General features: G+C 39.7%; 1 protein-coding gene across 14 annotated transcripts in view; it reads left to right on the forward strand.

The window, feature by feature from the left end:
• Alms1 (ALMS1 centrosome and basal body associated protein) overlaps nucleotides 1-26,964 on the forward strand; it is a 115,097-nt gene that overhangs the window by 34,735 nt on the left and 53,398 nt on the right. For 10 of the 14 annotated variants that reach the window (XR_004771129.1, XM_035448842.1, XM_035448835.1 and 7 more), the window contains 4 exons: nucleotides 2,655-2,785; nucleotides 3,211-9,877; nucleotides 10,957-11,090; nucleotides 15,066-16,846. Coding sequence is in view for 13 of the 14 variants with exons in the window: in XM_035448842.1 (XP_035304733.1) it covers nucleotides 2,655-2,785; nucleotides 3,211-9,877; nucleotides 10,957-11,090; nucleotides 15,066-16,846 (8,713 nt within the window). In the remaining variant the exon portion in view is untranslated. The remainder of the gene's footprint in view (nucleotides 1-2,654; nucleotides 2,786-3,210; nucleotides 9,878-10,956; nucleotides 11,091-15,065; nucleotides 16,847-26,964) is intronic. The other 4 variants (XM_035448833.1, XM_035448832.1, XM_035448836.1 and 1 more) reach the window with 4 other exon arrangements.

Genomic DNA, 26,964 nt, shown 5'->3' on the forward strand with positions numbered 1-26,964 from the left:
GGAATTAGATGGGTTTCCTTTTTTTCTTTTTTTTTTTTTAAGATTTATTTATTATGTATAAGTGCTGTCTGCATGTATACCTGCAGGTCAGAAGAGGGCACCAGATCCAATTATAGATGGTTGTGAGCCACCATGTGGTTGCTGGGAATTGAACTCAGGACCTCTGGAAAGAGTAGCCAAGTACTCTTAACCTCTGAGCCATCTCTCCAGCCCTAGATGGGTTTCTTTAATTGCTTTTTTCTTTCAGTTGAAGTATTTTTAGTATTTATCTGGGAATAAGTTACTGTACTGAGGATGAAGTGTAGTTTCTCTCCATAGGACTCAGTATTCATTACTTTGTAGCTTAACCTTTAGCACACATATGTTCCGGACACTGGCTACGATCTTCAGCACCTACAAGTGTAGACTACTGATTGCAGAAGTACCCATAATTAATGGGTAACACTGTTAAGAAGATACAGGAATAGCCAAAGAAAACCATTAAACCTTTAACTCCAATTTGAAGTTTTGGGGAATAAAGGAACAAGGACAGTGTAGTGTACACTAAGATATTAGTTACTAACATTACGAATAGAAAGAAAATAAGCCAAGTAAGACTGGAATTAGAATAAAGAAAAATAGAAAAGTAAGTAGTGTTGTAGAATATTACTATAAGATGTGTTACATTTGGGGCTGGAGAGATGGCTCAGAGGTTAAGAGCACCAGCTGCTCTTCCAGAGGACCTGAGTTCAATTCCCAGCAACCACATGGTGGCTCACAACCATCTGTATTGAGATCTGGTGCCCTCTTTCGGTGTGCAAGTACTCTAGCTCTAGACCATTAGCATTGGGTCACTGTGAACTTGTAAAAGTGTAGAATTTCAGGTTTTACCTTGAGACCTGCTGAATCAAGAGTGCATGTTAGCAAGAGACCTACATTCAGAAGCACCATTTATAGCTCTTTTGGAGAGAGGAAACTTTCCTTGTATGTAAAGTATAGCTAATACTTGTTATATTTAATAACCTCCTTGCCAACATTTGACAAAACTTTTTTTTTTTTTAGCCAGTTTATTTATTGTGACTTTTCCTGCTAGCATGTATAGTATGTGAAATAGGATTGTCTGTCTCTTGATTTATATTCTATATTTGGATCAATGTCTGAACACATGGTACACATATTTCTTAACTAAATTACTGCATGATTGAACAAACTGTCAGACTCTTGACATTTGTGTTGTGATTTATTTAAATAGCTATTCAGACCTACCTTGATTTAAAATTACTGTTTTAAACTGAAATAGAACATGACTGTCATTACAGAAAGTTTTGTTAGCTTGTGCTGCTCAGATGTCCACATTCTTTTTCTGCCCACCTTGAATTTATATTAATGCAGAATGGTTCTTAACAAAACTGTCAATAACTCCGTGTGTCACGTAGTTCAAACTTTGTAGGCTTATATAATTTCATTTATTCAAAAAATAAATATTGCTGGGCATTGGTGGCACACACGTTTATTCCCAGCACTTAGGAGGCAGAGGCAGGCAGATCTCTGTGAGTTCAAGGCCACCCTGGTCTACAGAGGGAGTTCCAGGACAACCTCCAAAGCAATACAAAGAAACCCTGTCTCGAAAAACCAAAATATAAATAAATAAGTAAATAAATAAATATTAGAGAACATAGTTTGAATCTAGTACATGCATAGTGTCCATTTGCTCTGTAGTGCTTGCCTCCACTGGATTTGAGGGCCAGAGAAATCTTTTTAACTTATTTTTTATTTTTCTTTTAGATTTATTTATCTTATTTGTATGGGTGTTTTGATTGCATGTGTGTCTGCACCATGTGCATGCCTGGTGCCCACAGAGGTCAAAAGAGGGCCTGAGATCCTCTGGTACTGTAGTTACAGATGGTTGTGAGCTGCTGTGTGGTTTCTGGGAATAGAACCCGGGTCAGCTACAGAAACCTTAAAGCTAAGCTGGTGGTCTGTTGGACCATGGATAATTTTTTTTCCTTATTCTGTAACTGAGGATCTTATTTCTTCTGCCATCACTCATGGTATAATAGCAGGCTCTTAGGTTGAAAATAGGAAGAAATCAAATTCCAGACCTTACATTTTTGCATATAATTAAAATTTTTTAAAAACTCCCAATTTTAAGACCCATATTATATTTTGTAAGTGTATATCCTGTTATTTTTAAGTTATGAATTCTGTTGTTAATTATTTTTACTTTAATTTGCTTTATAGTTAATATCTTCTTATACATCTGTCTTCATTTGTTGATTATTTCCATAGAATTAATTTCTAAATATTTAAAGGCCTGAGGTAATAAAGCTTCCTTCCTCTATTTATATTTGCTCACAAAGAAAGGAATTTTTAATGTTTCAAAATTTTTTAGTGTGTGTGTATGTGGGCTCTGGCATGTGAGTAGAGCTCAGAGGAAAACTTTGAGTTAGTTCTCTCTTTCCATCTTTACATAAATTTCAGGGATTGAGTCCAGGTTGTCAGGCTTGCTCAGCAATTGCTTTACCTTCTGAATCATCTCATTGGCAAAGAGCAAAAAAAAAAAAAAAAAAAAAAAAAAAAAAAAAAAAAAAAAAAAAAAGAATTGAAAAATATGTATTTACATAGCATTAACAAATCATTGTATTTTTTCATTTTGTTTTTGTTTCTTTTTAAAGGAGACACTTCTAAAGGAGGCAAAGTTGCAATTTCTCAATCCAAGTTGAAACCAGATATCACTAATACTCTTGAAGATTCAGACATTGCAGCACACTCATCGTTGTCCTTTGAAGGGTTATCTCATTTTGCTGTAAGTTTTCAGAACACTGTTGGTCACCACACTTACATTGTTAACCTGAAGGTATTGCCAGATAGTGAGCATTTAAAATATTCCTAAATTAGCGGACTGGAAAGTATTATCAGCACCTTCTACTTCCTACTCCCATAAGGGAAAGCCCAGTATTTTCCCAGGTGGTTTTAACAGTTTCTGCTGTTATTATACCCACCAACCTGAAGACTGGGACAGCAGCAGTACCTTCTTATACTCACATAGAGAGAAACCCAATATTTTGTACAAGCAGGGATTTCCAGATAGCTATCCAACTGAAGAGGTTCTGAAAGCTTCAGTTTTTTCTGGACTGGTTGACCACAAGACTGGACTACCAATAGTATCCTCTGTTTCTCTCTCACACAGAAAAAAAAAAGCCTGAAAAGTCTGGTATTTTCTGTCAACAGGTTACACCTGAAGGCCATCTATCTGAAGAGGCTCCCAAAGCTTCAGCTCATCTTGGATTAGCTAACCAAAATACTGGGACATCACCTGTAATCCCTACTTCCTATTCACAAAGAGAAAAGCCCAATATTTTACATCAAGGTGGTTATCGGACTGATCAGGAACCGGCAGTTTTAGCATTTCCTGGACAAGCTGACCAGAAGAATGGTTTACCAACAATGACCCCTACTTCATATTCACCAAGAGAGAAGCCTGGTATTTTCTATCAGCAAGTCCCAACAGGTGGTTATTTACCTGAAGAGATTCCAAAGGCACCAGCTACTGGGACATCACCTGTAATCCCTACTTCCTATTCACAAAGAGAAAAGCCCAATATTTTACATCAAGGTGGTTATCGGACTGATCAGGAACCGGCAGTTTCAGCATTTCCTGGACAAGCTGACCAGAAGAATGGTTTACCAACAATGACCCCTACTTCATATTCACCAAGAGAGAAGCCTGGTATTTTCTATCAGCAAGTCCCAACAGGTGGTTATTTACCTGAAGAGATTCCAAAGGCACCAGCTACTGGGACATCACCTGTAATCCCTACTTCCTATTCACAAAGAGAAAAGCCCAATATTTTACATCAAGGTGGTTATCGGACTGATCAGGAACCGGCAGTTTTAGCATTTCCTGGACAAGCTGACCAGAAGAATGGTTTATCAACAATGACCCCTACTTCATATTCACCAAGAGAGAAGCCTGGTATTTTCTATCAGCAAGTCCCAACAGGTGGTTATTTACCTGAAGAGATTCCAAAGGCACCAGCTACTGGGACATCACCTGTAATCCCTACTTCCTATTCACAAAGAGAAAAGCCCAATATTTTACATCAAGGTGGTTATCGGACTGATCAGGAACCGGCAGTTTTAGCATTTCCTGGACAAGCTGACCAGAAGAATGGTTTACCAACAATGACCCCTACTTCATATTCACCAAGAGAAAAGCCTGGTATTTTCTATCAGCAAGTCCCAACAGGTGGTTATTTACCTGAAGAGATTCCAAAGGCACCAGCTACTGGGACATCACCTGTAATCCCTACTTCCTATTCACAAAGAGAAAAGCCCAATATTTTACATCAAGGTGGTTATCGGACTGATCAGGAACCGGCAGTTTTAGCATTTCCTGGACAAGCTGACCAGAAGAATGGTTTACCAACAATGACCCCTACTTCATATTCACCAAGAGAGAAGCCTGGTATTTTCTATCAGCAAGTCCCAACAGGTGGTTATTTACCTGAAGAGATTCCAAAGGCACCAGCTACTGGGACATCACCTGTAAGCCCTACTTCCTATTCACAAAGAGAAAAGCCCAATATTTTACATCAAGGTGGTTATCGGACTGATCAGGAACCGGCAGTTTTAGCATTTCCTGGACAAGCTGACCAGAAGAATGGTTTACCAACAATGACCCCTACTTCATATTCACCAAGAGAGAAGCCTGGTATTTTCTATCAGCAAGTCCCAACAGGTGGTTATTTACCTGAAGAGATTCCAAAGGCACCAGCTACTGGGACATCACCTGTAAGCCCTACTTCCTATTCACAAAGAGAAAAGCCCAATATTTTACATCAAGGTGGTTATCGGACTGATCAGGAACCGGCAGTTTTAGCATTTCCTGGACAAGCTGACCAGAAGAATGGTTTACCAACAATGACCCCTACTTCATATTCACCAAGAGAGAAGCCTGGTATTTTCTATCAGCAAGTCCCAACAGGTGGTTATTTACCTGAAGAGATTCCAAAGGCACCAGCTACTGGGACATCACCTGTAATCCCTACTTCCTATTCACAAAGAGAAAAGCCCAATATTTTACATCAAGATGGTTATCGAACTGATCAGGAACCAGCAGTTTTAGCATTTCCTGGACAAGCTGACCAGAAGAATGGTTTATCAACAATGACCCCTACTTCATATTCACGAAGAGAGAAGCCTGGTATTTTCTATCAGCAAGTCCCAACAGGTGGTTATTTACCTGAAGAGATTCCAAAGGCACCAGCTGCTCCTACTCTGAGTAACCAGCAGAAACTCCCAACCGGAGTTTCTACCTCTTACTCACAAAGTGATAAGCCTGGTGTTTTCTACCAACATGCCTTGACAGGTGGTCGTTTGCCTGAAAATATTATGAAAACTTCAGCTGCTCCTGGGACTACTGACCAGAAATTTGATGTTCCAGTTTCACCCCCTACTTCCTACACAGGACCTACTGTTTTCTACCAACAAGAGTTGCCAAAGAGTCATTTAAGTGAAGAGACTGTGCGAGGTTCAGCTCTTCCTGGTCCAGCTGCCCAGAACATTGGGATAACTGCACTGCCCTCTGCTTCTTATTCACACGGAGAGAAGCCACATACTTTCTATCACCAGGCTTTCCCAGAAAGTTATTTGAATCATCCGGCTTGGAAAGTTTCTGTTGCTCCTGGATCTGTTGACCAGAAAATTGGAGCAGCAGTAGTCCCTTCCACCTATTCACATGATGTAAAGCCTGGCAGTTTTCCCCAAGAAGAGTTGCCAGATAGGCATTTTACTGGAGAGACTCAGAAAGTGTCTCCTGTTCTTAGGCCAGCTGGCCAGAAGCCAGAGGTGTCAACAGTACACTCTAGTTCTTATTCAAAGGGAATGAAACCTGGTATTTTCTATCAACATCCTCTGTCAGACAGTCGTCCAGGCAAAGAGCCTCTGGATGTTTTAGCTGTTTCTGGATCAGCTGAGAAGACCCATTCCCCAACAGTAACCTTTGCTTCCCAGCCACATAAAGAGACAGCTAACGCTTTCTACCAGCAGACATTATCAGACAGTCATCTAACGGAAGAAGCATTGCCTGTTTATGTTATTCCTGGCCTACGTGACCAGAAGACTCCTTTACCATCAGAATTGCCTGTTTCCTATTCTCACAGAGCAAAGAACCTGCCTGAAGATGTGATAGTTTCCACTGATTCAGGACCTGCTGACAAGACGGCTGACATTCCAACAGTGTCTTCTAGTTCCTACCAGCACAAAAAGAAACCTACTGTTCCTTACCACCAAGAGTTGCCAGACAGACCTGTACCTGCAGGTACTCAGAAAGCTTCACTTGTATCTAGATCCGTTGACCAGAAGTCTGGGACTTCTCATCCATATGGTGAGATGCCCAGTGTTTTCTATCAGCAGGAGTTGCCAGATAGTCATTCAACAGAAAAATCTACAAAAACATTGATCCCAGGCCCAGCTGACCAGAAGACTGACCTGCCAACAGTACCCCCTACTTCTCCATCACATGCAGAGAAGCCTATTTTCCCCTACCAGCTAACCCTTCCAGGTAGTCACCTGCCTGAAGATGCTTTCAAGGCTTCACCTGTTTCTAAATCATCTGATGAACTATCTGGAATATCAACTAAAACCTCTGCTTCCTACTCAAATAAAGAGAGACCCAGTATTTCCCATCAGCAGAAGTTTCCAGACAGCCGCCTAACTGAAGATGCGCAAGTCTCGGGCACAACTAGATCAGAAGACCAGAAGACAGGGACAACAGTTTCAGTGTCCCCTACTTCCTATTCACAAAAAGTGAGGCCTGGTATTTCCTACCAACAGGTCCTGCCAAGTCATCTATCCGAAGAGGCTCTGCAAACTTCAGCTACTACTAGGCCAGCTGACCAAAGCATTGCTATGCCAATTGTAACCTCTACTTCCTCCTCACAAAGAGAGAAGCCTCAGATTTTCTACCAGCAGGCCCTGCCAGGTAGTCATTTGCCTGGAGAGCCTCTGAAAGTTTCAGCTGCTCCTAGACCACCTGACCAGAATACTGGGGCACCAGCAGTATCTTCTAGTTCCTACCTCCCTGGAGAAGAGTCCATTATTTTTTACCAACCTGGCTTGTCAGGTAACTCTCTATCCGCAGAGACTTTCAAATCTCCAGGGATTTCTGGATTAACTGACCAGAAGACTAGCATACCAGCAGGACCATCAGCGTCAGGTTCCCACCCAGTTAGAGAGAAGTCCATTATTTTCTACCAAAATGATTTGCCAACTAGTCCTCTAACAGCAGAGACTTTGAGAGTGGCAGCTGTTCCTGTACCAACTGAGCAGAAGACTGGTACACCGGCAGGACCTTCAGGTTCCCATCCAGTGGATGGGAAGTTTATTATTTTCTTGCCAGATGGTCATCTTCCTAAAGAAGCTTCGGACGTTTTAACTTCTCCTGGAGCAGTTGACCTGAAGACTGGGGAGCCACCAGTATATTCTAATTCCTATTTTGGAGAAAAACCCATTGTTTTCCACCATCAGGCCCTGTCAGATAGTCAGCGAACTGAAAAAGGTCACAAAGTTTCAGTTGTTTCTGGACCAGCTGACCAGAAAACTGGGCTACCCTTCATCACCTCTTCATACTCAAGTCTAGAGTTGCCAGATAGGCCTCTAACTGAAAACACTGGGCAAGTTTCAGTTGTTCCTGGACCAACTGACCAGAAGACTGCGATACCAACAGTACCTTCTGCTTCCCACTCGTATATAGAGAGGCCCACTGTTTCTTACCAACTAGAGTTTCCAGATCGTAGTGAAAAAGCTTTGGAAGTTTTAGGTGGTGCTGGACCTACTGAACAGAAAACTGAAATACCAGTAGTGCCCTCTATTCCCTATTACGGAGAGAGGCCTAGTGGTTCTTACCAGCAGGAGTTGCCAGATTTTCCTGAAGAAGCTTTGCAAGTTTTAGGTGTTGCTGGAGTAGTGTCTTCTAGCCCTTACTCAAAGGATGAGATGCCCCTCATTGCTTCCCAGCAGGAGTTACCAGATCTTACTAAAATATCTTTGAAAGCAGTAGGACCTGGCTCTACTGATCAGAAAACTGAGGCACAAATAGTTTCCTCCTCAAGTAGAGAGAAGCCCAGTGGTTTTTATCAACAGGAACTGCCAAATACTGGTGAGGATGCATTAGGTGGTTTTGTTCATCCTGGACCATTTGTTCAGAAGGTTGAGAAAGCTACAGTGCCCTTAACTTACCATCCTTCACAGGAATTGCCAGCCAGCCATCTCCCAGAAGAGTCTCTGAAAGTGTCCACTGGTTCAGCACTTGCAGCACAGACACCTGGGACTCCAACAGGGCTGTCTAGTTCCTACTTCCATAGAGAAAAGTTCAGTGATGTTTATCCAAAGGCCTCACCAGATCATGTTCTAACTGAAAATTCTCTGAAGGCTTCAACTGTTCCTGGAGTATCTGACCAGAATAGGAGACCTGCAGTCTCATCTGGTTCCCATTCACATAAGGAGAAACACAAGATTTCCGCTGCAGATCTACTGGATGACGAGAAGTCTGAGTTGCCAACAGTTACTCATAGGTCCTACCTACATAGAAAGAAGCCTGCAGTTTCATCTGGGATTGGACCAGATGATCAGAAGACTCCATTACCAACAGCCTTTCATGGTTCCTATCTTCAAAAAGTAAAACCTCTTGTTTTTATTCAAAAACAGTTACCCGATAGAGATCATTATGAAGATATTCCGAAGATTTCAACTGTCTATGAGTCAACTGCTGTAAACACAGGTGTACCAGTACCTCTGCCTGTTTCTTATGCACACAGAGAGAAATTAGATACATCCCGTGGATTCCCTCAGGAACTGCCAGACAGATATCTAACTGAAGATGCTCTGAAGGTTTCAAGTTATCTTGGTCAAGCTGAACAGATTTCTGGTTTGCCTATAGTTTCTCCTGGTACTTATTCACACAGTGAAAAGCACCAACTTGTCTCAGAACATGTCCAAGATAATTTGAATTCTCCTGAGTCTTATTCTCTCATTGCAAACAGTATTCCTTTAAATTCGCAGATTGATGATGGAGTTATATGTAAGCCAGAATCTTCAGGTTTTGGCGATGTTGGTTATGAGGAAACCCAGCATATAGATCATGGTTCCAAAACTCTTAAAGAAATTCGGACTCTTTTAATGGAGGCAGAAAATATAGCACTGAAACGATACAATTTCCCTGCTCCCTTAGTTCCTTTCAGAGATGTTAACGATGTTTCATTTATAAAATCCAAGAAGGTGGTTTGCTTCAAAGATCCATCCGTAACTGATATTTGTACTCAGAGGGAGGCATTTACAGAGGAAGTCCCTCACGTTGAGTGTATACAGAAGGACATTGGCACACAGACAAACCTCAACTGCCGGAGCGGTGTTGAAAATTGGGAGTTTATTAGTTCAACTACGATTAGAAGTCCTCTACAGGAAGCATACAGCACAAGAGTAGCATTTGATGAAACTTTCAGGCAGTATGAAGCTTCCAGGTCCGTAATGAGGTCTGAGCCTGAAGGTTGCAGTGCAGGCTTTGGGAATAAAATTTTTATCCCTATGATGACATTCATAAAGAGTGACTCGAGTAGTGATGTAAGTGATGGTTGCTGCTCATGGAACAGTAATTTACCAGAGTCTTTGGAGTCGGTGTCTGATGTTTTTCTAAACTTCTTTCCGTATGCTTCATCCAAGACAAGCATAACAGATAGCCGAGAAGAGGATGGGTTCTCAGAGAGTGACGATGGCTGTGGTAGTGTGGATTCACTGGCTGCACATGTGAGGTACCTTCTGCAGTGTGAATCCTCACTGAATCAAGCCAAACAGATACTTAAAAATGCCGAGGAAGAGGAGTGTCGGGTCCGAGCCCACGGTAAGGACTGATTTATACAGGTGCATTCAGGCTTGTGAACATTACAGCTTAGCAGTTTAAAATGAGACATTTAAAGTTCTAAATTTCTTGTAGAACTGTAGAATGATTATATTTTCTATCTAAAATCTGGAAAACAAAAGCGATGATATAAATAAGTTATATGATCAGTAGTCTTAGTCTGAGTTTACAGTTTTAGGAGAAGGAGATTTTCATGTCAGATGGACAGTAAGAAAGTAGTTTGGGCTTCTTTTAATTCTCTCGTTATAATATCCTTGTTTTGGGGACACAATTGCCTCCAATTTGCTCTTCTGTAAATTATTTTGTGTTTTAAAACTATGTATGCTCTGTTTTCTAATGAAAATTTTGGACCTGACACATAAGGTAAAAACACTTGTCAAGGCCTTTAGTGCTAAAACTTCGTTAGAAATCTAAAAGAGGATGTTTGTTAGCCTCATTAATCTCTAATAGAATCTTGTAAAGGAAATGTAGCAGTCTTTAAGACATGAGGAGATGTTTTGGGTAGTAATCTGTAAGTGGTCCAGGACTGACTCGGAATCTTGAGGTTAACTGACTGTACTGTTCCTTGTACATTTTGATTCTGTCAAAATCTGTCTAGTTTTGTTTATTAATTTAAGGTATTAGGTATCATAGAAGCATTAGTAATTATAGCAGGTACTAAGAGGGGAGATAGAGACTCTGATTAGAAGAAAAATTAAGATTAATGATTTAAACACCATATTTAGAGTGGCTTCTTTGGAGGTACATCTGTGGAGGATGGTTTAAAAACTCAGACTTTACTTTATATATAATGGCACATACCTGTAATCCCTGTCCTAGGAGGCTGAGGCACAAGAGATCATGAGTTCAGGCTTACCCTGAATTACATGGAAATACCCTGTTATGGAGGGTAGGTAGACTTTTTCAGTGAAATGGCCTCTTTAGAGCTCTTGATACGTCACATTCTTGAGACCACATGTTCAGCTTTGTGTTGGGCAGTAAGGGGCAGATGTTTGTGTAGTCATCAAAAAATGACCAGTTTCACAATTTTTAAATATCAACTATTTGTGATTTCTCTCCAGCCTGGAATCTAAAGTTTAATTTAGGACATGACTGTGGATACTCCATTTCAGAATTAAATGAAGACGACAGGAGGAAAGTAGAAGAGATAAAGGCAAAGTTGTTTGGTCATGGAAGAGCAACTCACGTGTCTGAGGTATAAAAGAAACCTAGAAATGAAGACTGAAACTGTGAAAGAAAGGGCAATAGAAATTAGGGCTCCTACTTGGCACTGATGACTCCAGGGCAAAGTTTTATTAGAGTATTAACTCCCCAAAACTTAGGACTCAAGGACTAGATTCTGTAAGTTTTGATTAATTCCAAATTATCAAAGTAGTAAAACAAGAATTGAGTTGTTTTGCTGGTTTATTTTTTGTTTATTTCGATTATTCAAGACAGGGTTTCTCTATGTAGCCCTGGGTATCCTGGAACTCATCTGCAGACCAGGCTGGCCTCGAACTCAAGAGATCCAACTGTCTCTGTCTCCCAAGTGCTGAGATTAAATGATTGTGCCTCCTCTGCCCGGCTTGCCAGTGTATTTTTACAGTTGAGAGATTAAGTGTCTCCCTTACATCTTGCAATTCAGATAAAAACTCAGCTTCAGAAATACGTATTTTGCTTAAGAATAGAGTTAAAGTAGTTTTATCTAAAAACAGCTTTCTTTTTAAGTTTATTTTCTATGTTTAGTGAACTGTTTCTTGAAACACTTATCTAAAGAGAAGTTAATTCCTGTGCTTGCAGTCCAGTAATAGATGCCATTGAGCTGGGCATGTTTACTCTAATCCCAGTATTAGGGAGGCTAATGCCAGAGACAGTAAGTTCAAGGTTATTTATTTATATACAGTGTTCTGCCTGCTTGTATGCCTGAAGGCAGAAGAGTGCACCACATCTCCTTACAGATTTGTTTGCTGGGAATTGAACTTAGGACTTCTAGAAGAGCAGCCAGTGCTCTTAATCTCTGAGCCATCTCTCCAGCCCTATTTAAGAAGATTTTATCTCAAAACCCAAACCAAACCAACACTCCTCCCACTGCAGACAAATACCATTGAAATGTTGTGAATCTCTTTCCCTAGTTTTGTCTCTATTTCTTATCCTGACATGTATTGACTATGCTCTTCAGTATGCTTTTGAATTTTACATAGAACAAGCATGATATGGGACTGGAGAAATGCCTCAGTGGTTAAGAGCATTTATTGTTGTCTTTGAAGAGGATCAGGGTTCAGTTCCCAGCACCCACACTGTAGTTCACAACTGTCCATAAGTCCAGCTCCAGGGGTTCTGACACTGTCTCCTGGCCTCAAGTCATCAGGCATAGATGTGGAACATACATACAGGCAAAACACTCACATTCAGAAAAACTGAAAAGAATCAGCAGTTGTATCCATACTTTATGAATGCTAATGTCCCATTTTATACATATTCCACACTTTTTTCCTCCATCATCCATATTGGATACTAAGTTTGATAGCATGTCTTGGCTATTGACAGTAGCTTGTTAAAAAGAGACCCTCTTACATATCTATCAATATGTTGGCTTATTGTAAGATTTTAAGAAGAGTAGTTTAGAAATAATGTTTGACAGGTACTAAATAAGAATTTAGAAAAAAATGTACATATATTCATTTTGGGGGAGGGTCCCAAAGCATGCAAGGTGAGAGGACAACTTGCAAGAGTCTGTTTTTTTCTCCCACCATGTGGGTTCTGAGGATTGAACTGAGTCAGGCTTGACAGCAAGTGTCTACCTCCTGGGTCATCTCACCATCCCAAACTCTAAAGAGTTTTAAAAGTGGGAAGATGATTATGGAATTTGTGAAGACTTGAGAGATGCCACAGGAAGAGGTAGTCCATGGAGTAGTTCTTGGGAAGAAGCCACAGGAAGAAGTAGGCCACAGAGAAAGAAACACATTTTAGATAAATATCAATCTATAATTGTTTCCAGTTTTAAAATTGGAGGAAATTTGTATTTCTCAAGTTAGGGCATTTGTTTCCCAGTGATATATCAGATTAAAAAATGGCAACTCAATATACTTGAGTTTTTTTTAAGCCAAATATTGTTTTAAATTGTAGTATCACATGAGGCTATAAGAAATGGTCTGTAGAGAGGGTGTGTACTGCTTCCGGTTTCTTCAGTGATCATGTCTTGCAAAGCTTTTTTTTTTTTTTTTTTTTTTTTTTTTTTTACATTTTTGGTTTGAGACAGGGTCTAGTTGTCCTGAAACTTACACTATAAATCAGACTGGCCTCAAACTCACTGGGTTCTGCCTACCTGCCTTTGCCTCTCAAGTGCTGAGATTAAAGGCATGTACCACTGTGCCCAGCCTATGTCTTGCAAAGTTTTAGTGATCAGTCCCAGTCATGACATTGGCTTAATACAGTCAGAATATTGACTTTCACAAACTGATCTAAGGCTACCCTGACATAGCTACATCTATATCTCTCCCCCCACGTCTTCTGTAACACTTGTAACCACTATTCTAGTCCTCATTTCTGTATTTCATAATATCAAGAATGTCATTTAAATGAAGTATTTTTGTATTGGCTTTTTCCACTCAGAATAACTGAGCTATTTGAATGAAGACTAACTCTTTAGAAACTTATGGGGTATTACAGTAGCTTTTCCTTTGTGTTGCTGTGGCTGCCCAACAGTATGTTTAGTCACCTGTGAAGAACAGTTTCGTGATTTCTCAATCTTGGGCTTTATAAACAAAAGTTGCCTAACATTCATGTTGCTTTGTGTGGGAATATGCATTTGTTTCTTAAGAGTTCATTTTAGGTTCTTTGGTGGCCATATCGTTTGAGGATAAGTGATCCACTTATCTCATATCCTCAGCAGCATTTGGTATTGTCATTGTTTTAGCTGTTCTGATGGGTTTGTAGTGAAACTGTACACACACACACACACACACACACACACACACACACACAGTTTTTGTTTATATGCATGTGAGTGTGCTTGCATATTTATGTGTGCATGCAGGTGCCTATGGAGGCTAGAGGCTGGAGCTGGACTGATACGGGTGCTGGGAACTCAACCTGGGTCCTCTGCAAAAGCAGTAACAGCTCTTCACCACTGAACCATCTCTCCAGCCCCTACAGCGACACTTTATTGTGGGTTTTTTGTTTGCTTGCTTTTTTTTTTTTTTTTCCTTTCTTTTTGGAGATAGGGTTTCACTAAGAAGTAGCTCTCTGACAGTATAGGCCAGGCGAACCTGGAACTTAGCAGAGATCTGCCTCCTTTGCCTCCCAAGTATGTATTGTGGTTATAATTTACATTTTCCTGTTTTTTAATGTTGAACATTCTTTTCATTTCCCTATTTCTCATTTTTATGTCCTATTTATTGACATATCTATGTGCCCCTCTTTTTTGTTGTTGGTGTGTGTGTTATGCTGGGGATCAAACTTACACTGTCATACATGGTAGGGAAGCACTTTACCACTGACACTCACAGTTCCCCTGCTAAGTTTTGAGTTTTGTTTTTGCTTTTTGTTTTGGTGTGTATGTGTGTGTTTTCTTTTTCTTTTTTTAGGATTTATTTTTTAATATTGTTATTACTACTACAACTGTTATTATTATTATTGGTTTTTCAAGACAGGGTTTTTCTGTATAGCCTCGGCTGTACTGAAACTTGCTGACCTTGAACTCAGAGAACTACCTTCCTCTGCTTCCTGAGTACTGGAATTAAGGGCGTGTGCCACTATGCCCCACTATTTCTAGTATTTTTAACTATGTATAATTGTGTGTGCGTGTGTGTGTACACATGTAGGCATATATACATGAATTCAGGTGCCCTTAGAGGGCAGAGGCTTTGACTCCCTGGAGCTGAAGTTACAGATAGTTGGGATCTACCTGATGTGGGTATTGAGAACTGAAAAGGGTGCTCTGGAAGAGCTGCCAGTGCTCTTAACCACTCATCTCTCCAGCCCCAAGTAGAACAATTTTAAAAGAGTTTCCTAAGTGCTCTTCGTTATCATGAGCCATTTTATTCTGTAAAGTTTTGTTTTTCCTGCTGTTTCATTGACCAATCTTATAGACAAGTAAGATGACCTTCATGGTCATTTTTAGCTTGGATATAAAACTGATCAGCATATGATTTTGGATTGATTTAATCTGGAACCTGTTTTTATCTTCTAGGGCTTATGTAGTCCACAGGGAATAGGATGTGTGCCTGAAGCTGTGTGCGGTCACATTGTTATTGAGAGCCATGAGAAAGGATGTTTCAGGACTCTTACTGCTGAACAACCACGACCAGACAGCCGCCATTGTGTTTTCCAATCTGTTGAACCTTCAGACTCGATTAGAGGACGACGGAGCCCATCATCATGGAGAGGCAGGCACATCAACCTTTCCAGATCAATAGATCAGAGCAATACCCATTTGAAAGTTTGGAATTCCTTTCAGTTACATAGTCATCCCCCATTTGAAAAACTTGCACCCGATGACATCAAAATTAGCAAGGGTGTTGGAATGCCATTCCACACAAACATGGACTCCCACCCATTGGGATTAGTAGAACCTACTTTTGTGCCAGCTAAAGAAATGGATTTTCCTTCCCCTGAGTCCATGAAGCAGTTCACTACCTCCATCACTTTTTCTTCTCATGGACATTCTAAGTACATTTCTGATACCTCTGTTTTTAAGATTGGTGTTACTACTGAAAGTAGCCAGGATACTGGACCATCTTTAGGAGTGTTTAAGTCTCGTATCCCTGAAGAGCAGATTTCTCCTAGAGATCTTAAACAGAAAATCTTTTCCCCTTCATCACTTAAAAGACAGAGTCATTCACCGGTGACTATTTTAGCTGAAGATAGTAGGCAAAGGCACAAATTACCTGCTGATTGTGAGCATTCTCATCAAAAACAAAAACCCTTAGAGAGATCAGGTTTTAAAGCCAGTCATTCTGTACCCAGTGTCACTTCAAATTGTAGCAATTTCAAGGGAGTTCATTTTTCTGGTAAGGATACCATTATTAGCCCAGACAAACTAAGTTCTACACTAGAAGTAAAAGAGAAGAATGTAACTGTAACACCTGATCTTCCTTCTTGTATTTTTATTGAAGGACGAGAGCTCTTCGAACAAAGCCACAGCCCACATACAGATCACCAGATGAGAAAATATTCTTCTCCCTCTTGTCCAGACATTGCTTCTTGCATTTTTCTTGAACAGCGAGAACTATTTGAGCAGTGCAAAGCCCCACAGGTAGATCATGACAACAGAGAAGACCATTCTTTCTTTCCTAAGTGCCAGGATTATGTAGTTGCAGATCTTCCTTCTGATTTTCTTGATCAGCAGCAATGCAGATCCCCAGATGTAGATGACGATATGAGAAAAGAGCAGTTCCCTCTTTCTCAAGGTCAAGGTTGGGTAGTAGAAAAGATTCAGCATATGCCTCAGTCACACTTTTCGAATATGATAAATGTTGATGCCAAGGTCAGTAATTTGATCTCCCAGTCAGCCCCTGACCACTGTACAGCTGATTCTCCTCCACCTTCAAATAGAAAAGCGCTTTCATGTGTTCGTATAACTCTTTGTCCCAAGACTTCTTCCAAGTTGGATAGTGGAACCTTAGATGAAAGGTTTCATTCATTGGATACTGCGTCTAAAACAAAGATTAATAGTAAGTGTAACTTTGATCTTCGAACTATACCTTCAAGGTCATTGGAACCAACCTCCAAATTACTGACCTGTAAACCTATAGCAAAGGATCAAGAATCTTTAGGTTTTCTAGGACCTGAATCTCCACTGGACTTGGAAGTCACCCAGTCTTCTCTTCCAGATAGTAAGACTATTTCTCAGGACTTGAAAACCAAACTTCCTCAGAATAGCCAGATAGTAACCTCAAGGCAAACACAAGTGAACAAATCAGATTTGGAAGGATATTCCAAACCAGAGGGGACTCCAGTGTCTGCAGATGGGTGAGTCACTGTTAACAGGCAAACTGATGGAATGTGTAATAAAGGGTTTAAGATAGTTACACAAATGGAAAGGCTTTGGGGTTTCGCTGAGGGCAGAGGGCAGTGTGATTTCTTTATAGGAGATTGAATCTAACTGGTCTGATAGAAGTCTTTTAAGAGGTATGGAAGTAAGTGAACATGTGAAGTAACATGTGAAAAGCTTTTTGTAAGACTTGATAGCAGATATAAGAAATTTAAAACTTTGAAAAGAACCTTTGATCATCCAATGGTATAATTTACTGCCTATTTTTATATTGGAGATGCACTGAAGATTTCCTGGGAGGTTGAAACATAAGTGGGGAGAGTTTGGTTGTGATTTTAGAAGAGGCTTCAGCTGATGGTTGCTTGCTTCAACATACATGGCTACAAGAGGATGAGGTGGAGAATCTTCCAAGAAAATGCCCCCAGTGTTGTAATTTCTCCAACTATGTTCCCCTTGAACAGTTCTGTCATCTCCCAGTAGTCTGTTCATATTTTGAATACATCAGTAATTTAAACTATTCATAGCTCTGTAAATACCATCAGACCTATCCTGTCATTTCTCAATCTAGCTAGGCTCACAGTCATGATTAACCATATTTCTGCTTGCATGCTCTCTTTGTATTTGTTTCTCTCCTCCCCTTCTAGCTCATGATTTCTCTATTATATTTAGTATTTTTAAGAGATGTTAAAAAGTGCCTCATAACTTTATAGTATTGAGTGGACTGGCACATAAGCACTTTAGCCAGCCCAGAAGTAAAAAAATATCATCATAATGTTTCTGGATGTGAAGCCTCTCTTACCATGTTTTATAGGAATGGAAACTGAATTCATGGACAGGCTAATTATGTTTGTCTACTGTACCTAGTATTAGTAATTCATCACTGAATTAATTTTTCCTTCATAAATCTGTTATGGTTAAAGAAAATACCTGTGTGTTAATGGTTGAGAAGATAGCATATTACAGTGGAAAGCCCAAGGCTTGGGAAGGAGGAAGGGGGGGAGTGTTTATTCAAAATCTACTGGCATGAGTGACATTGATGCACAATTTCATTTAGTCTTCATGACAACTTGATACTATGATTCACTGGGAAACCAAGACACTAACATTGTCCCTTGTGCCAAATGATTGATGGGAGGAGAATGGCTCATTAGCAGTTTATTTAAGCAAAGCAAGAACTTGCTTCCCTGCATAGTTGTGTCTTGTACGATCTTGAACACTACTTGCATCTCTCTCTCTCTCTCTCTCTCTCTCTCTCTCTCTCTCTCTCTCTCTCTCTATCTCTATCTCTCTCTCTCTCCTTTCTATTTCCCCGAGACAGGATTTCTCTGTAAACCAGACTGCTCTTGAACTCACAGAGATCTACCTGCCTCTGCCTCCCTCGTGCTGGGATTAAAGGTGTGCGCCACCACTTCCTGGCCTTACTTGGATTTCTTGTGAATGAACTTTCTTTGGGTAAATCATTTAATTTCTTTGGCACTCCCTCTTCTGAGGAGATGTAGAAGGAAAAGGATGAGAAGCTCAAAGAAGTCCTTTACTAACTAAGCTGAAGTGATTAAGAACTTGATTTTGGTTAAAAAAAAAAAAAAAGCCAAGGTGTCAATCTCTGGCTTGGGTATTATAAATCATAGGACGTGATGGTTATTTTCATAATGTTTAGAAATTCAAAGTACAGAAATTTGTGTATAGTAATAATTACACCCTTCAAGGCTTGAATGCAAACTTACAGAGGCTGAATTACTTTAAAATTGAGATAAAGCTGTGAACGAGAAGAAAGTAAATTACTGTAAACTTGAACTAGTAAAGACACTGCTAATATTGAAAATATACTAAATGCTGAGCTTCATGGTGAATGTTTACACTGCATATATTTAGAGTCTCAGAGGTAGATACCATTAATCGTTAACTCAATTTCTGGGTTTTAAATCTTGAAAATTAGAGAAATTGTTTTTGTGGTCTAGAGAGAGGTAGTGCTGCTGAAAAAGTGCTTGTCTTGAAAGCACTAGAACCTGAGTTTGATCTCTGGTACCCATGCTAAAAGCCAGATAGCAGGGTGGTCATGTGCAGTCACAGCATTGTGGTTGCAGAGACAGACAGATCTTGGGACTGTTAGCCAACCAGCCTGACCTACTGTATTACTTTAGCTTAAGTCAGTGAGAGGGTTAGGAGCATATCCAGTAACAGCTAAGCAAATCTTTAGCTTGAAGCATCTGGGTTCGTAAATAGCTTAAATCCCATGCTCCATATAAAAGAAAGGAACCACCTTCTAAAGGTTCTAAAACCTCCCAAAACAGTGGCCATTGGCTAGGGCTAGGGACCAAATTGATTTTACATCCAAATGCTAACATTCTCCCATAATTAAAATTGTATTTTTTATTTTATATGCTAGAGTATTTGCCTGCATGTATGTATGTGTACTGTATGTGCAGTGCCCACAGATTCCAGAAATGCTAAGTCCGCTAGAACTAGAGTTCCAGGTGGTTGTGAGACACCATGTAGGTGCTGTGAAACTAACCTGTGTCCTGTCAGAGCAGTAGGTGCCTTAGCCACTGAGCTCTCTCCTATTCCCTTTATCTTTAACTTTGTTTTCTTGGTTGGTTGGCAGTAGCAATATGATTCATTCTCAAAATCTGGTTCTCTTCACACCAAGAGAATTTGAAAGGAAGTTTATTGTTCACATAAAAAAATCTCAGGGAGATCTGGCCATAAGTAGGTCTGGGCTAGCTTGAACAAAGCAAACAATGAGTTGTGCTAATAGTAGCTAGAGCAGAAGCCATGCATGAAGGACTTAACTTTCCTGCTGGTGCCAATGGAAGCATAGTCTTTCTTGCCAGCTGAGGGACCAAAGTGGGAAAGGTGGGAAAGTCTTAAAAAGGAGTTGGTGATCAAACATCAGAAATTGGGGGGGGAACTCATTATTGTGGATGTAGAGATTGCTATCTATATCCTTAATTCATTATATCCAGTGTTGATATGGTTGCCTAATATTTAAAAATTTTTACAAGCTGTGCTCATGAGAAGTATTCACTTGAACTGACTTACCGAAAGTCTTGGTAATCTGTGAAGATTTGGAGTTAGTTTTGTTCAGTTAGTAGAATTCATCAATGAAATTATCATAGATGGGAGTTTTTATTACTGGTTTGATTTGTTTAATGACTACAGATTTTTTTTAAAAGATTTTATTTATTTATTATGTATACAACATTCTGCTTCCATGTATATCTGCACACCAGAAGAGGGCACCAGATCTCATGATATATGGCTCTGAGCCACCATTTGACTGCTGGGAATTGAACTCAGGACATCTGGGAGAGCAGTCAGAGCTCTTAACCTCTGAGCCATCTCTCCAGCCCACAATATACAGATTTTTTTCTTGTGTCAATTTTGAAAAAATACTTTAAAAATTTTTGTCTTATTCTAAGTTGACATGGTAATATCCTGTTGTGGCATTAGCCTTTTTTTTTTTTTTTTCTGATATTGGTAATCTGGCAATTCTTGGGTTTTGGCAAGTCTCTCTAGTGTGTGTTTTCACTTTTGTTAATTTCTACTTTTATCTTTATCTTCTATTTTGTACCTTAATTTGTTTTTCTGCCTTCTTGAAAGTAAATATTTAATTTTTAATGTACTCATATTTTTTTTGTTAATTTTTAGCATCTTTTTCTAATGTGTTTATAGAATTTTTATGTCGTTTTCAGTTTCTTCTTTGTCCCATTGGTGCTATGTGATTCTTAACTGCATTGTGGTCATGGTGATTACTCTGAATGACTTCACTATTCAGAATCACTTTGTGATATTATTATGACCAGTGTACAGTTGAAAAGATTGTGTGTTCTGCTGTTGCTGTGTGGGTTAGAGATCAATGGTTTAGTTGGTCAGGTGAACTGTTGAATCTTTCTCTTTGCTGTGTTTGTCTGCTTGTTAATAAACACACGAAAGGGGCATAATGCATGGTAACTTGTTATTGCACTTTGAGGCATGATTTTATTTCTCTCCTTCCTTCTCTCTCTCCTATGATTCTACTTTTAATTTTTTGGAGTAAGTTGTCCTTCTACTTAGTCATTTAGGAAGGAGTTGTTGACCAGCCCCGTCACTTAATATGAAACATTCTCATTTCCTAAAAGATCTTCTGCATAATGGCAATGCAAACATCCAGGACAGGAGATTGGTACTACTTCATTATGGTTGTTATTCTGACTTCTCTACTTTTCCTAGTGTCTCTTACATCACAAGAAACAATTCAGACTTATGTGTTGTATTAGTTATTATGTGTGTTTAATATCCTTTCCTTTGAAGTTGTTTCTTACTTTTGTTTATTTGTTTTTGATTTTTTTGATACAGGGTCTCTCTACATAGTCCAAGCTGTCCTGAAACTGACTCTCTAGACCAGGCTGACCTAGATCTGTCTGCCTCTGCCTCCCAAATGTTGGAATTAAAGGCATGCTCTACCACACCCAGCTTCAGTATTTTCTTCATGTTCATAACCTTGACACTTTGAAGATTTTATAAAACAATTATTTTGTGAAATGTCCTTTAATTTGAATTTTCTGATGTTTTCTCACAGTTGCATTTCTGTTACTTTATGTAACAGAATTATATTGACCTTCTTCATTATATCCTATCATGTTGCACAGTTTTGATTTGTATCATGGTTGAAAACCATGGTTTTCATGGTTGCTTAGTAAGGTTGTGGCAGCTACTTGTTGCCATTGTAAAGTTACTCTTTTCTCCTATGTAATTAAATATTTTATGTGAGATATTTCAAAATTATGTAAACATCTTGCTGTTTAGCTAATTCAGTTTATTATTTATGCCTATATCAAATCATGCTTTCTTACTGAGTGGTTTATGATTTACTGTTTTGATTTTTATTTTGTTCTGTTTTTTTTGTTTCTTTTTCTTTTTTTTCTTTTCTTTTTTTTTTTTTTTAGAGACAAGTTCTCACTGTGTTGCTCTGGCTGTCCTAGAACTTACTATGTAGACGAGGCTGGTTCCTAAATCACAGAGATCTTCTAAGTGGTGGAATAAGAGCTGTGCACCACCTGACCCATTTTTTTCTTGATATAGAATCTTCTCTGTAGTTCTGGCCAGTTTCAAACTTGTAATAATTGTGCCTCATGTATTGGGGTTACCAGTGTGTGCCATGAGCCCAGGCTATTGCTGCTGCTTTGCTTTTTCTTTTTATTTGAACTATATACAGGCTATCAGGAAAGCACAAAAATAGTCAAGAAAGCTAGTAGCATAGGCCTATAATCCCAGCATCTAAGACACCAAAGTAGAAGAAGGATTGTCATGGATTCCAAGCCAGCCTTGGAAAACTCTGTCAGAGAATCCAAAATAAATAAATAAGTAGATTTTTAAAAAAGGGAAAAATTCTGAACTGTCCATTACTCAGTTTTCCTGCTGGTAGTATCTTACATAATTGAAGTATTATCAAAACCAGTAAGTTAGTTACCAAAATGTGGTTATCAGACTACAAACCTTAACCAGAATTTGCCATTTTTAAGATGTACGCAGTGTTTTGTTTTATTTGAGGTATATGTGATTAATTCTGTGAAATTTGTTCATATTATCATATATACAGATTTCTGTAACCACCATCATAAACATGGGAAAAATGTAGTGCCCTTGAGTTGCTACTTTATGTTCTTTCTCGCCCCTCTTCACAGCCCTTTTTAACTCTTGTAACCAAGTGACCTGTTTCCTGTTACATCATTTGCCTTTCTGTGATTGCTACTCAAATGGAATCAAACAGTACTATAGCCTTTTGAGATTAGCTGTCCCCTTCCTCTCTTGCTTTCTCCTTGTTCTTAATGTCTGAGGTAGAACTAAAAGACTTGCAATACTAAGCAAATACTCTACCAGTAAGCAACACTCCCTAGCCTTATTTTAACAAAAATTAATGCTATGTTCCGTTTAACTTAATATATCTCAAATATTATTTTAGCATGCTATCAATAAAGTTATTTCTTTACATGCAGTCTCAAAAAAAAAACCCTCATGACTTCATGTGATTTTCTAAAAAAAAATTATTATTTTATGTGTGTATGAATGTCTTGTCTGCGTGTATATCTGTTTGCCACATGTACACCTAGTGCTTGTGGAGGTCAGAAAAGGGCATCATATACCCTGGAACTGGAGTTACAGGTGGTTGTGAGCCACCATGTAGGTGCTGAGAATTGAACTTTGGTCCTCTGCAAGAGCAGCCAGTGTTCTCAACTGCTTATCTATCTCTGCAGCCCCAACTTCTGGTGATTTTAAGTGTTCCTGGTGATTTTAAGTGTTCCTAATCATGTGCAAACAGTGCTTCTCCTCCTTTCCTGGTGATAGGGATCAAACCCAGGACCTTGTGCTAGGCGAGTGCTCCACTACTGAGCTGCACTCCTAATCCTTACATGATCATTAATAGCAACTAAAATAATTCTGCAGTCTCTGCTTTCCATGCTTTGTTCTCTGATCACCATGTTGTTAGAGTTCATCATTTGCTTCCACTTATAATGGACCCTGCCAACTAAAACTAGTTACTTTGCTTGGAGGTTAAAGTAGGCAAAAGAGCAATGGAAAATGCTGTCACCCACTGCAGTAAGCTTATCCAGGAATTTCAAAATTAATCTCACAACTATCTCGGCTTCTGCATTCTCATAAGGGGGAAGTGCAGTGTTATAAAATTGATGACACTAGAGGGGAAACTTGGGAAAATTTATTCTATCCTGTTTGGAAGCAAAGTATCTCCAAGAATCTGCCTTTTGAGCTTGCATCCGTGAATGTGTTTGGAAAACACTGAATCACAGTTCCCACCTGTAACTGGGGATGCAAGATTCTTGCACCTAAGCTGGTGCTAGAATTGCAGACCTTGCCATTGGAGGCAATGTGGTGATTTGTGGTCGGATATCTAATTAGCAGTGATCTCTTAATTGAGAGTCTATCCAGTCAGTTCATGCAGACAGTGGCTCATTCAATCAGCTGCTGTTGAAAAAGCAACAATTGATTTAATCAATGGCTAACTGATTAACTATGGATGCAGTCCGTAACTAATGTGATGAGTGAAGATAATCAGTGGTTGGTCCTGTCAGTGGCTGATACTGATGGATCTGATCAGATGTTGATGTACTTGGCAACTGATATAAATTAGTGGATGATCTAGTTCACTTTTTATACCCAGGGTCGCTGATACCTGGGTATCTTAGGTTTCTGCTGCAGCGATTAAACACCATGATCAAAAGCAACTTGGGGAAAAAAGTGTTTATTTCAGCTTACAGTTCCATATCACAGTTCATCTTTGAGAGAAGTTAGGACAGGAACCCGATGCAAAGACCATGGTGGAGTGCTGTAATTGGCTTGTTCCCCTTGGCTTGCTCATTCTACTTTCTTATGGCACTCAGGGGTGGTATTGCTGACAATGATCAGAGCTGTCCCCCAATCAATCACTAATTAAGAAAATGTACAACAGACTTGCCTATAGACTAATCTTACGGAGGCATTTTCTCACTTGAAAGTCCCTCTTCCCAAATTACCATAGCTGCCTCAAATTGACACAAAACTAGCTAGAGCAGTGGAAATACTGTCTCTCAAATTCCTTGTATAACTTATTTTTTCCGTTCTATAAGGGAAGGTTTGTATTTGTCTGGTTAAAGCATCTACAAAAAGAGATAAGAATCCTTAAGGTCTCCTTTGTTACAATAAATCTTTTCGCCAAAAGCTGCCGAGCCCCACTGCCACATGTGCACTTTATGCCAGCCGCCCGCCCGCCCGAGGTAGGCCCAAATGAATACACAGAAACTTGTATTAGGTGCAAAGCTGCTTGGCCAATGACTAGGATTCCTCATCTGTTAGCTCAGTCTTAATTATCATAAATCTATGTATTTTATAAGACTTGACTTATCAGACGCCTTATTGGCTTCCCTCTTTGCCGGTGGATCACATTGTGTTGCTGGAGGAGCAAGGGGAAAAAAGGGACCCTTCCTGTTTCTCCTTCACTTAAATATGAGTCTCCTTGCTATGTCACTTCCTGCCAGGATCACCACTTCTCTACTACATTTCCCAAAATCCTCTTTGACTCCTAGTCCCACCTAACTTGCTGTCTCATTGGCCAAACAGTATTTTATTTAACAATTGATAAGATAAACATATGCAGTACATTCCCCATCACTCCTTGGTGGAACAGGCAACATAATTACAAAATCTGCTTTTCAGCCTCTCTAGGCAGCATGCCCCAGCTTGTTTGTCCTTTTGAATGGTAGCACAGGTAGCCTCACTTGAATCTATATAAATGGTTCTAGCAGTTTAGCTATGATCTTTAAAGCAGGAGTCTGTGTTACTCCAGTGAGCTAGTTGTACATGTCTGTTACATAATGAATTGCATTTAATTGCTCCGGTCATCTTTTCGAAAAGTCACTTTTTTCTATCATCTGTACCCCAGAGACAGGAGATAGTTGAAAGCCTGTCTCCCTCCTTCCCCCTTTTTTCTTCCGTTGAGTTTTCTATGGAGTAGGAGAGAGCAAGTTTATAGAGAGACAGAGGTGGCATCAGATCGAAGCCTCACCTCTAGTATGTTTTGTGTATTTCCTTTTTTGATTAATCTACCTCTCATACTTCTGCCAGTGTGTCCCTCATTCAGTACTTGGATGATGATCCTACATTGTGGTTACCACTTGGTGGGCGTGCTCTTCTCATGCCATTTGGGCTTTCATTGACTACTCCCTTTCAACTTGGATACCACCCCACTGTGTCCCTGTTCTCAACTATTCTGCATGTAAATGTCTCCCCCATCTTGCCCAGGCTTGTGACATCTCATGTTAGGATCCACTCTATTTAGCCATCCTAGTCCTGTTCAGAATCTGGCTCCAGAGGTCAGCTTGCCTCATATAGACATCATCACCCTGATTCTTGAATCTTAAGTCAACCTGCCTCCTTACATCCTGTGTAGATCTGTCTCCCAACCTGTCTAGACAATGGCACCAAGATCCGTAAGATCCTGTTTATTTTATTTCCCAAGCCATCCTGTATGTAAAGAATTTTCCTTATTCTGTTGTAGTTCTGCCATTCTGTATCACCACCTCCTCCTTCCTGCCCCATAAAGGCACTTAATCCGTTTCTAAACTTGATCTTAGCCAAAGGCTTAGAAATGATCAACCCATTTCTTGAAGGCTCTGGCATTGCATAATCAGGCTGGCCCAGCATCCGTGGAAGCTCCTCTTCTCAGTCAGGTTCTGCTGATTCATGAGGGCCACATCTCCATGGGGGTTCTCCTATGGCCTTGCTTGGCTTCTCCTGCACTGTGCTAGACTTCTCCTTTACACAGCAACTTCCTCATCCTGAGGTGCTCGTGGCACTTTGTTGTGGGTATCTATTACCCCACATCTTGCTAGTGGTCACATTGTTTTTGATCACTCGATGGCCTCTTGTTCTGATCACCCAATGACCTTAATACAGGAGAGGAAAAGCAAAGGCCAAGGGAAGGGAGGGGAAGAGGAAGCTTGTTTTTGTTTGTATCTTTTCCCATTCTTTCACTTTATTCCTACCAGTGGCCATATGATAAAGTATATCACTGTACATCAAGCATGGTGTCACACACCTATAATCCCAGCATAAGGAAGTAGAGGCAGGAGGATCAGGAATTCAAGGCCAGGCTCAGTGACATAAATAAATTTGGAGCAGAAGAAAAAAAGCATGTCATTTCTGAGTGGCATGTAGTTAATGTCATTTAAACATGTTAATCCTTATCTTTTAATTGGTGTTTGTTTCATTCTGACTTCATATAGTTGAGGTAGTTTATTACTATTTGTTTTTCTTATCTGTCTTTTAGACATTTTTCTTCCACATTTTCTCCTCTGCTGGCTTTCTGTTATATCCGTTTTTATTCTTGATGACTCTAAAGATTATATTTCCCGGGGTTGGGGAGATGGCTCAGCAGTTAGAGCAGTAAGTGATCTTCCAAAGATCCCAGATTCAATTCCCAGCACCTGTGTGGCAGCTCAAAACCATCCATAACTCCAGTCCCAGGGACTCTGAGCCTCTTTTCTGGCTTCTGTAGGCACTGCATTTATGTGGTACACACACATACATGCAGGCAAAACACCCAAACTCGCAAAATGAAATGTTT

This window comes from Cricetulus griseus, chromosome 8 (assembly GCF_003668045.3).
Source record: "Cricetulus griseus strain 17A/GY chromosome 8, alternate assembly CriGri-PICRH-1.0, whole genome shotgun sequence".
Taxonomy (NCBI): Eukaryota; Metazoa; Chordata; class Mammalia; order Rodentia; family Cricetidae; genus Cricetulus; species Cricetulus griseus.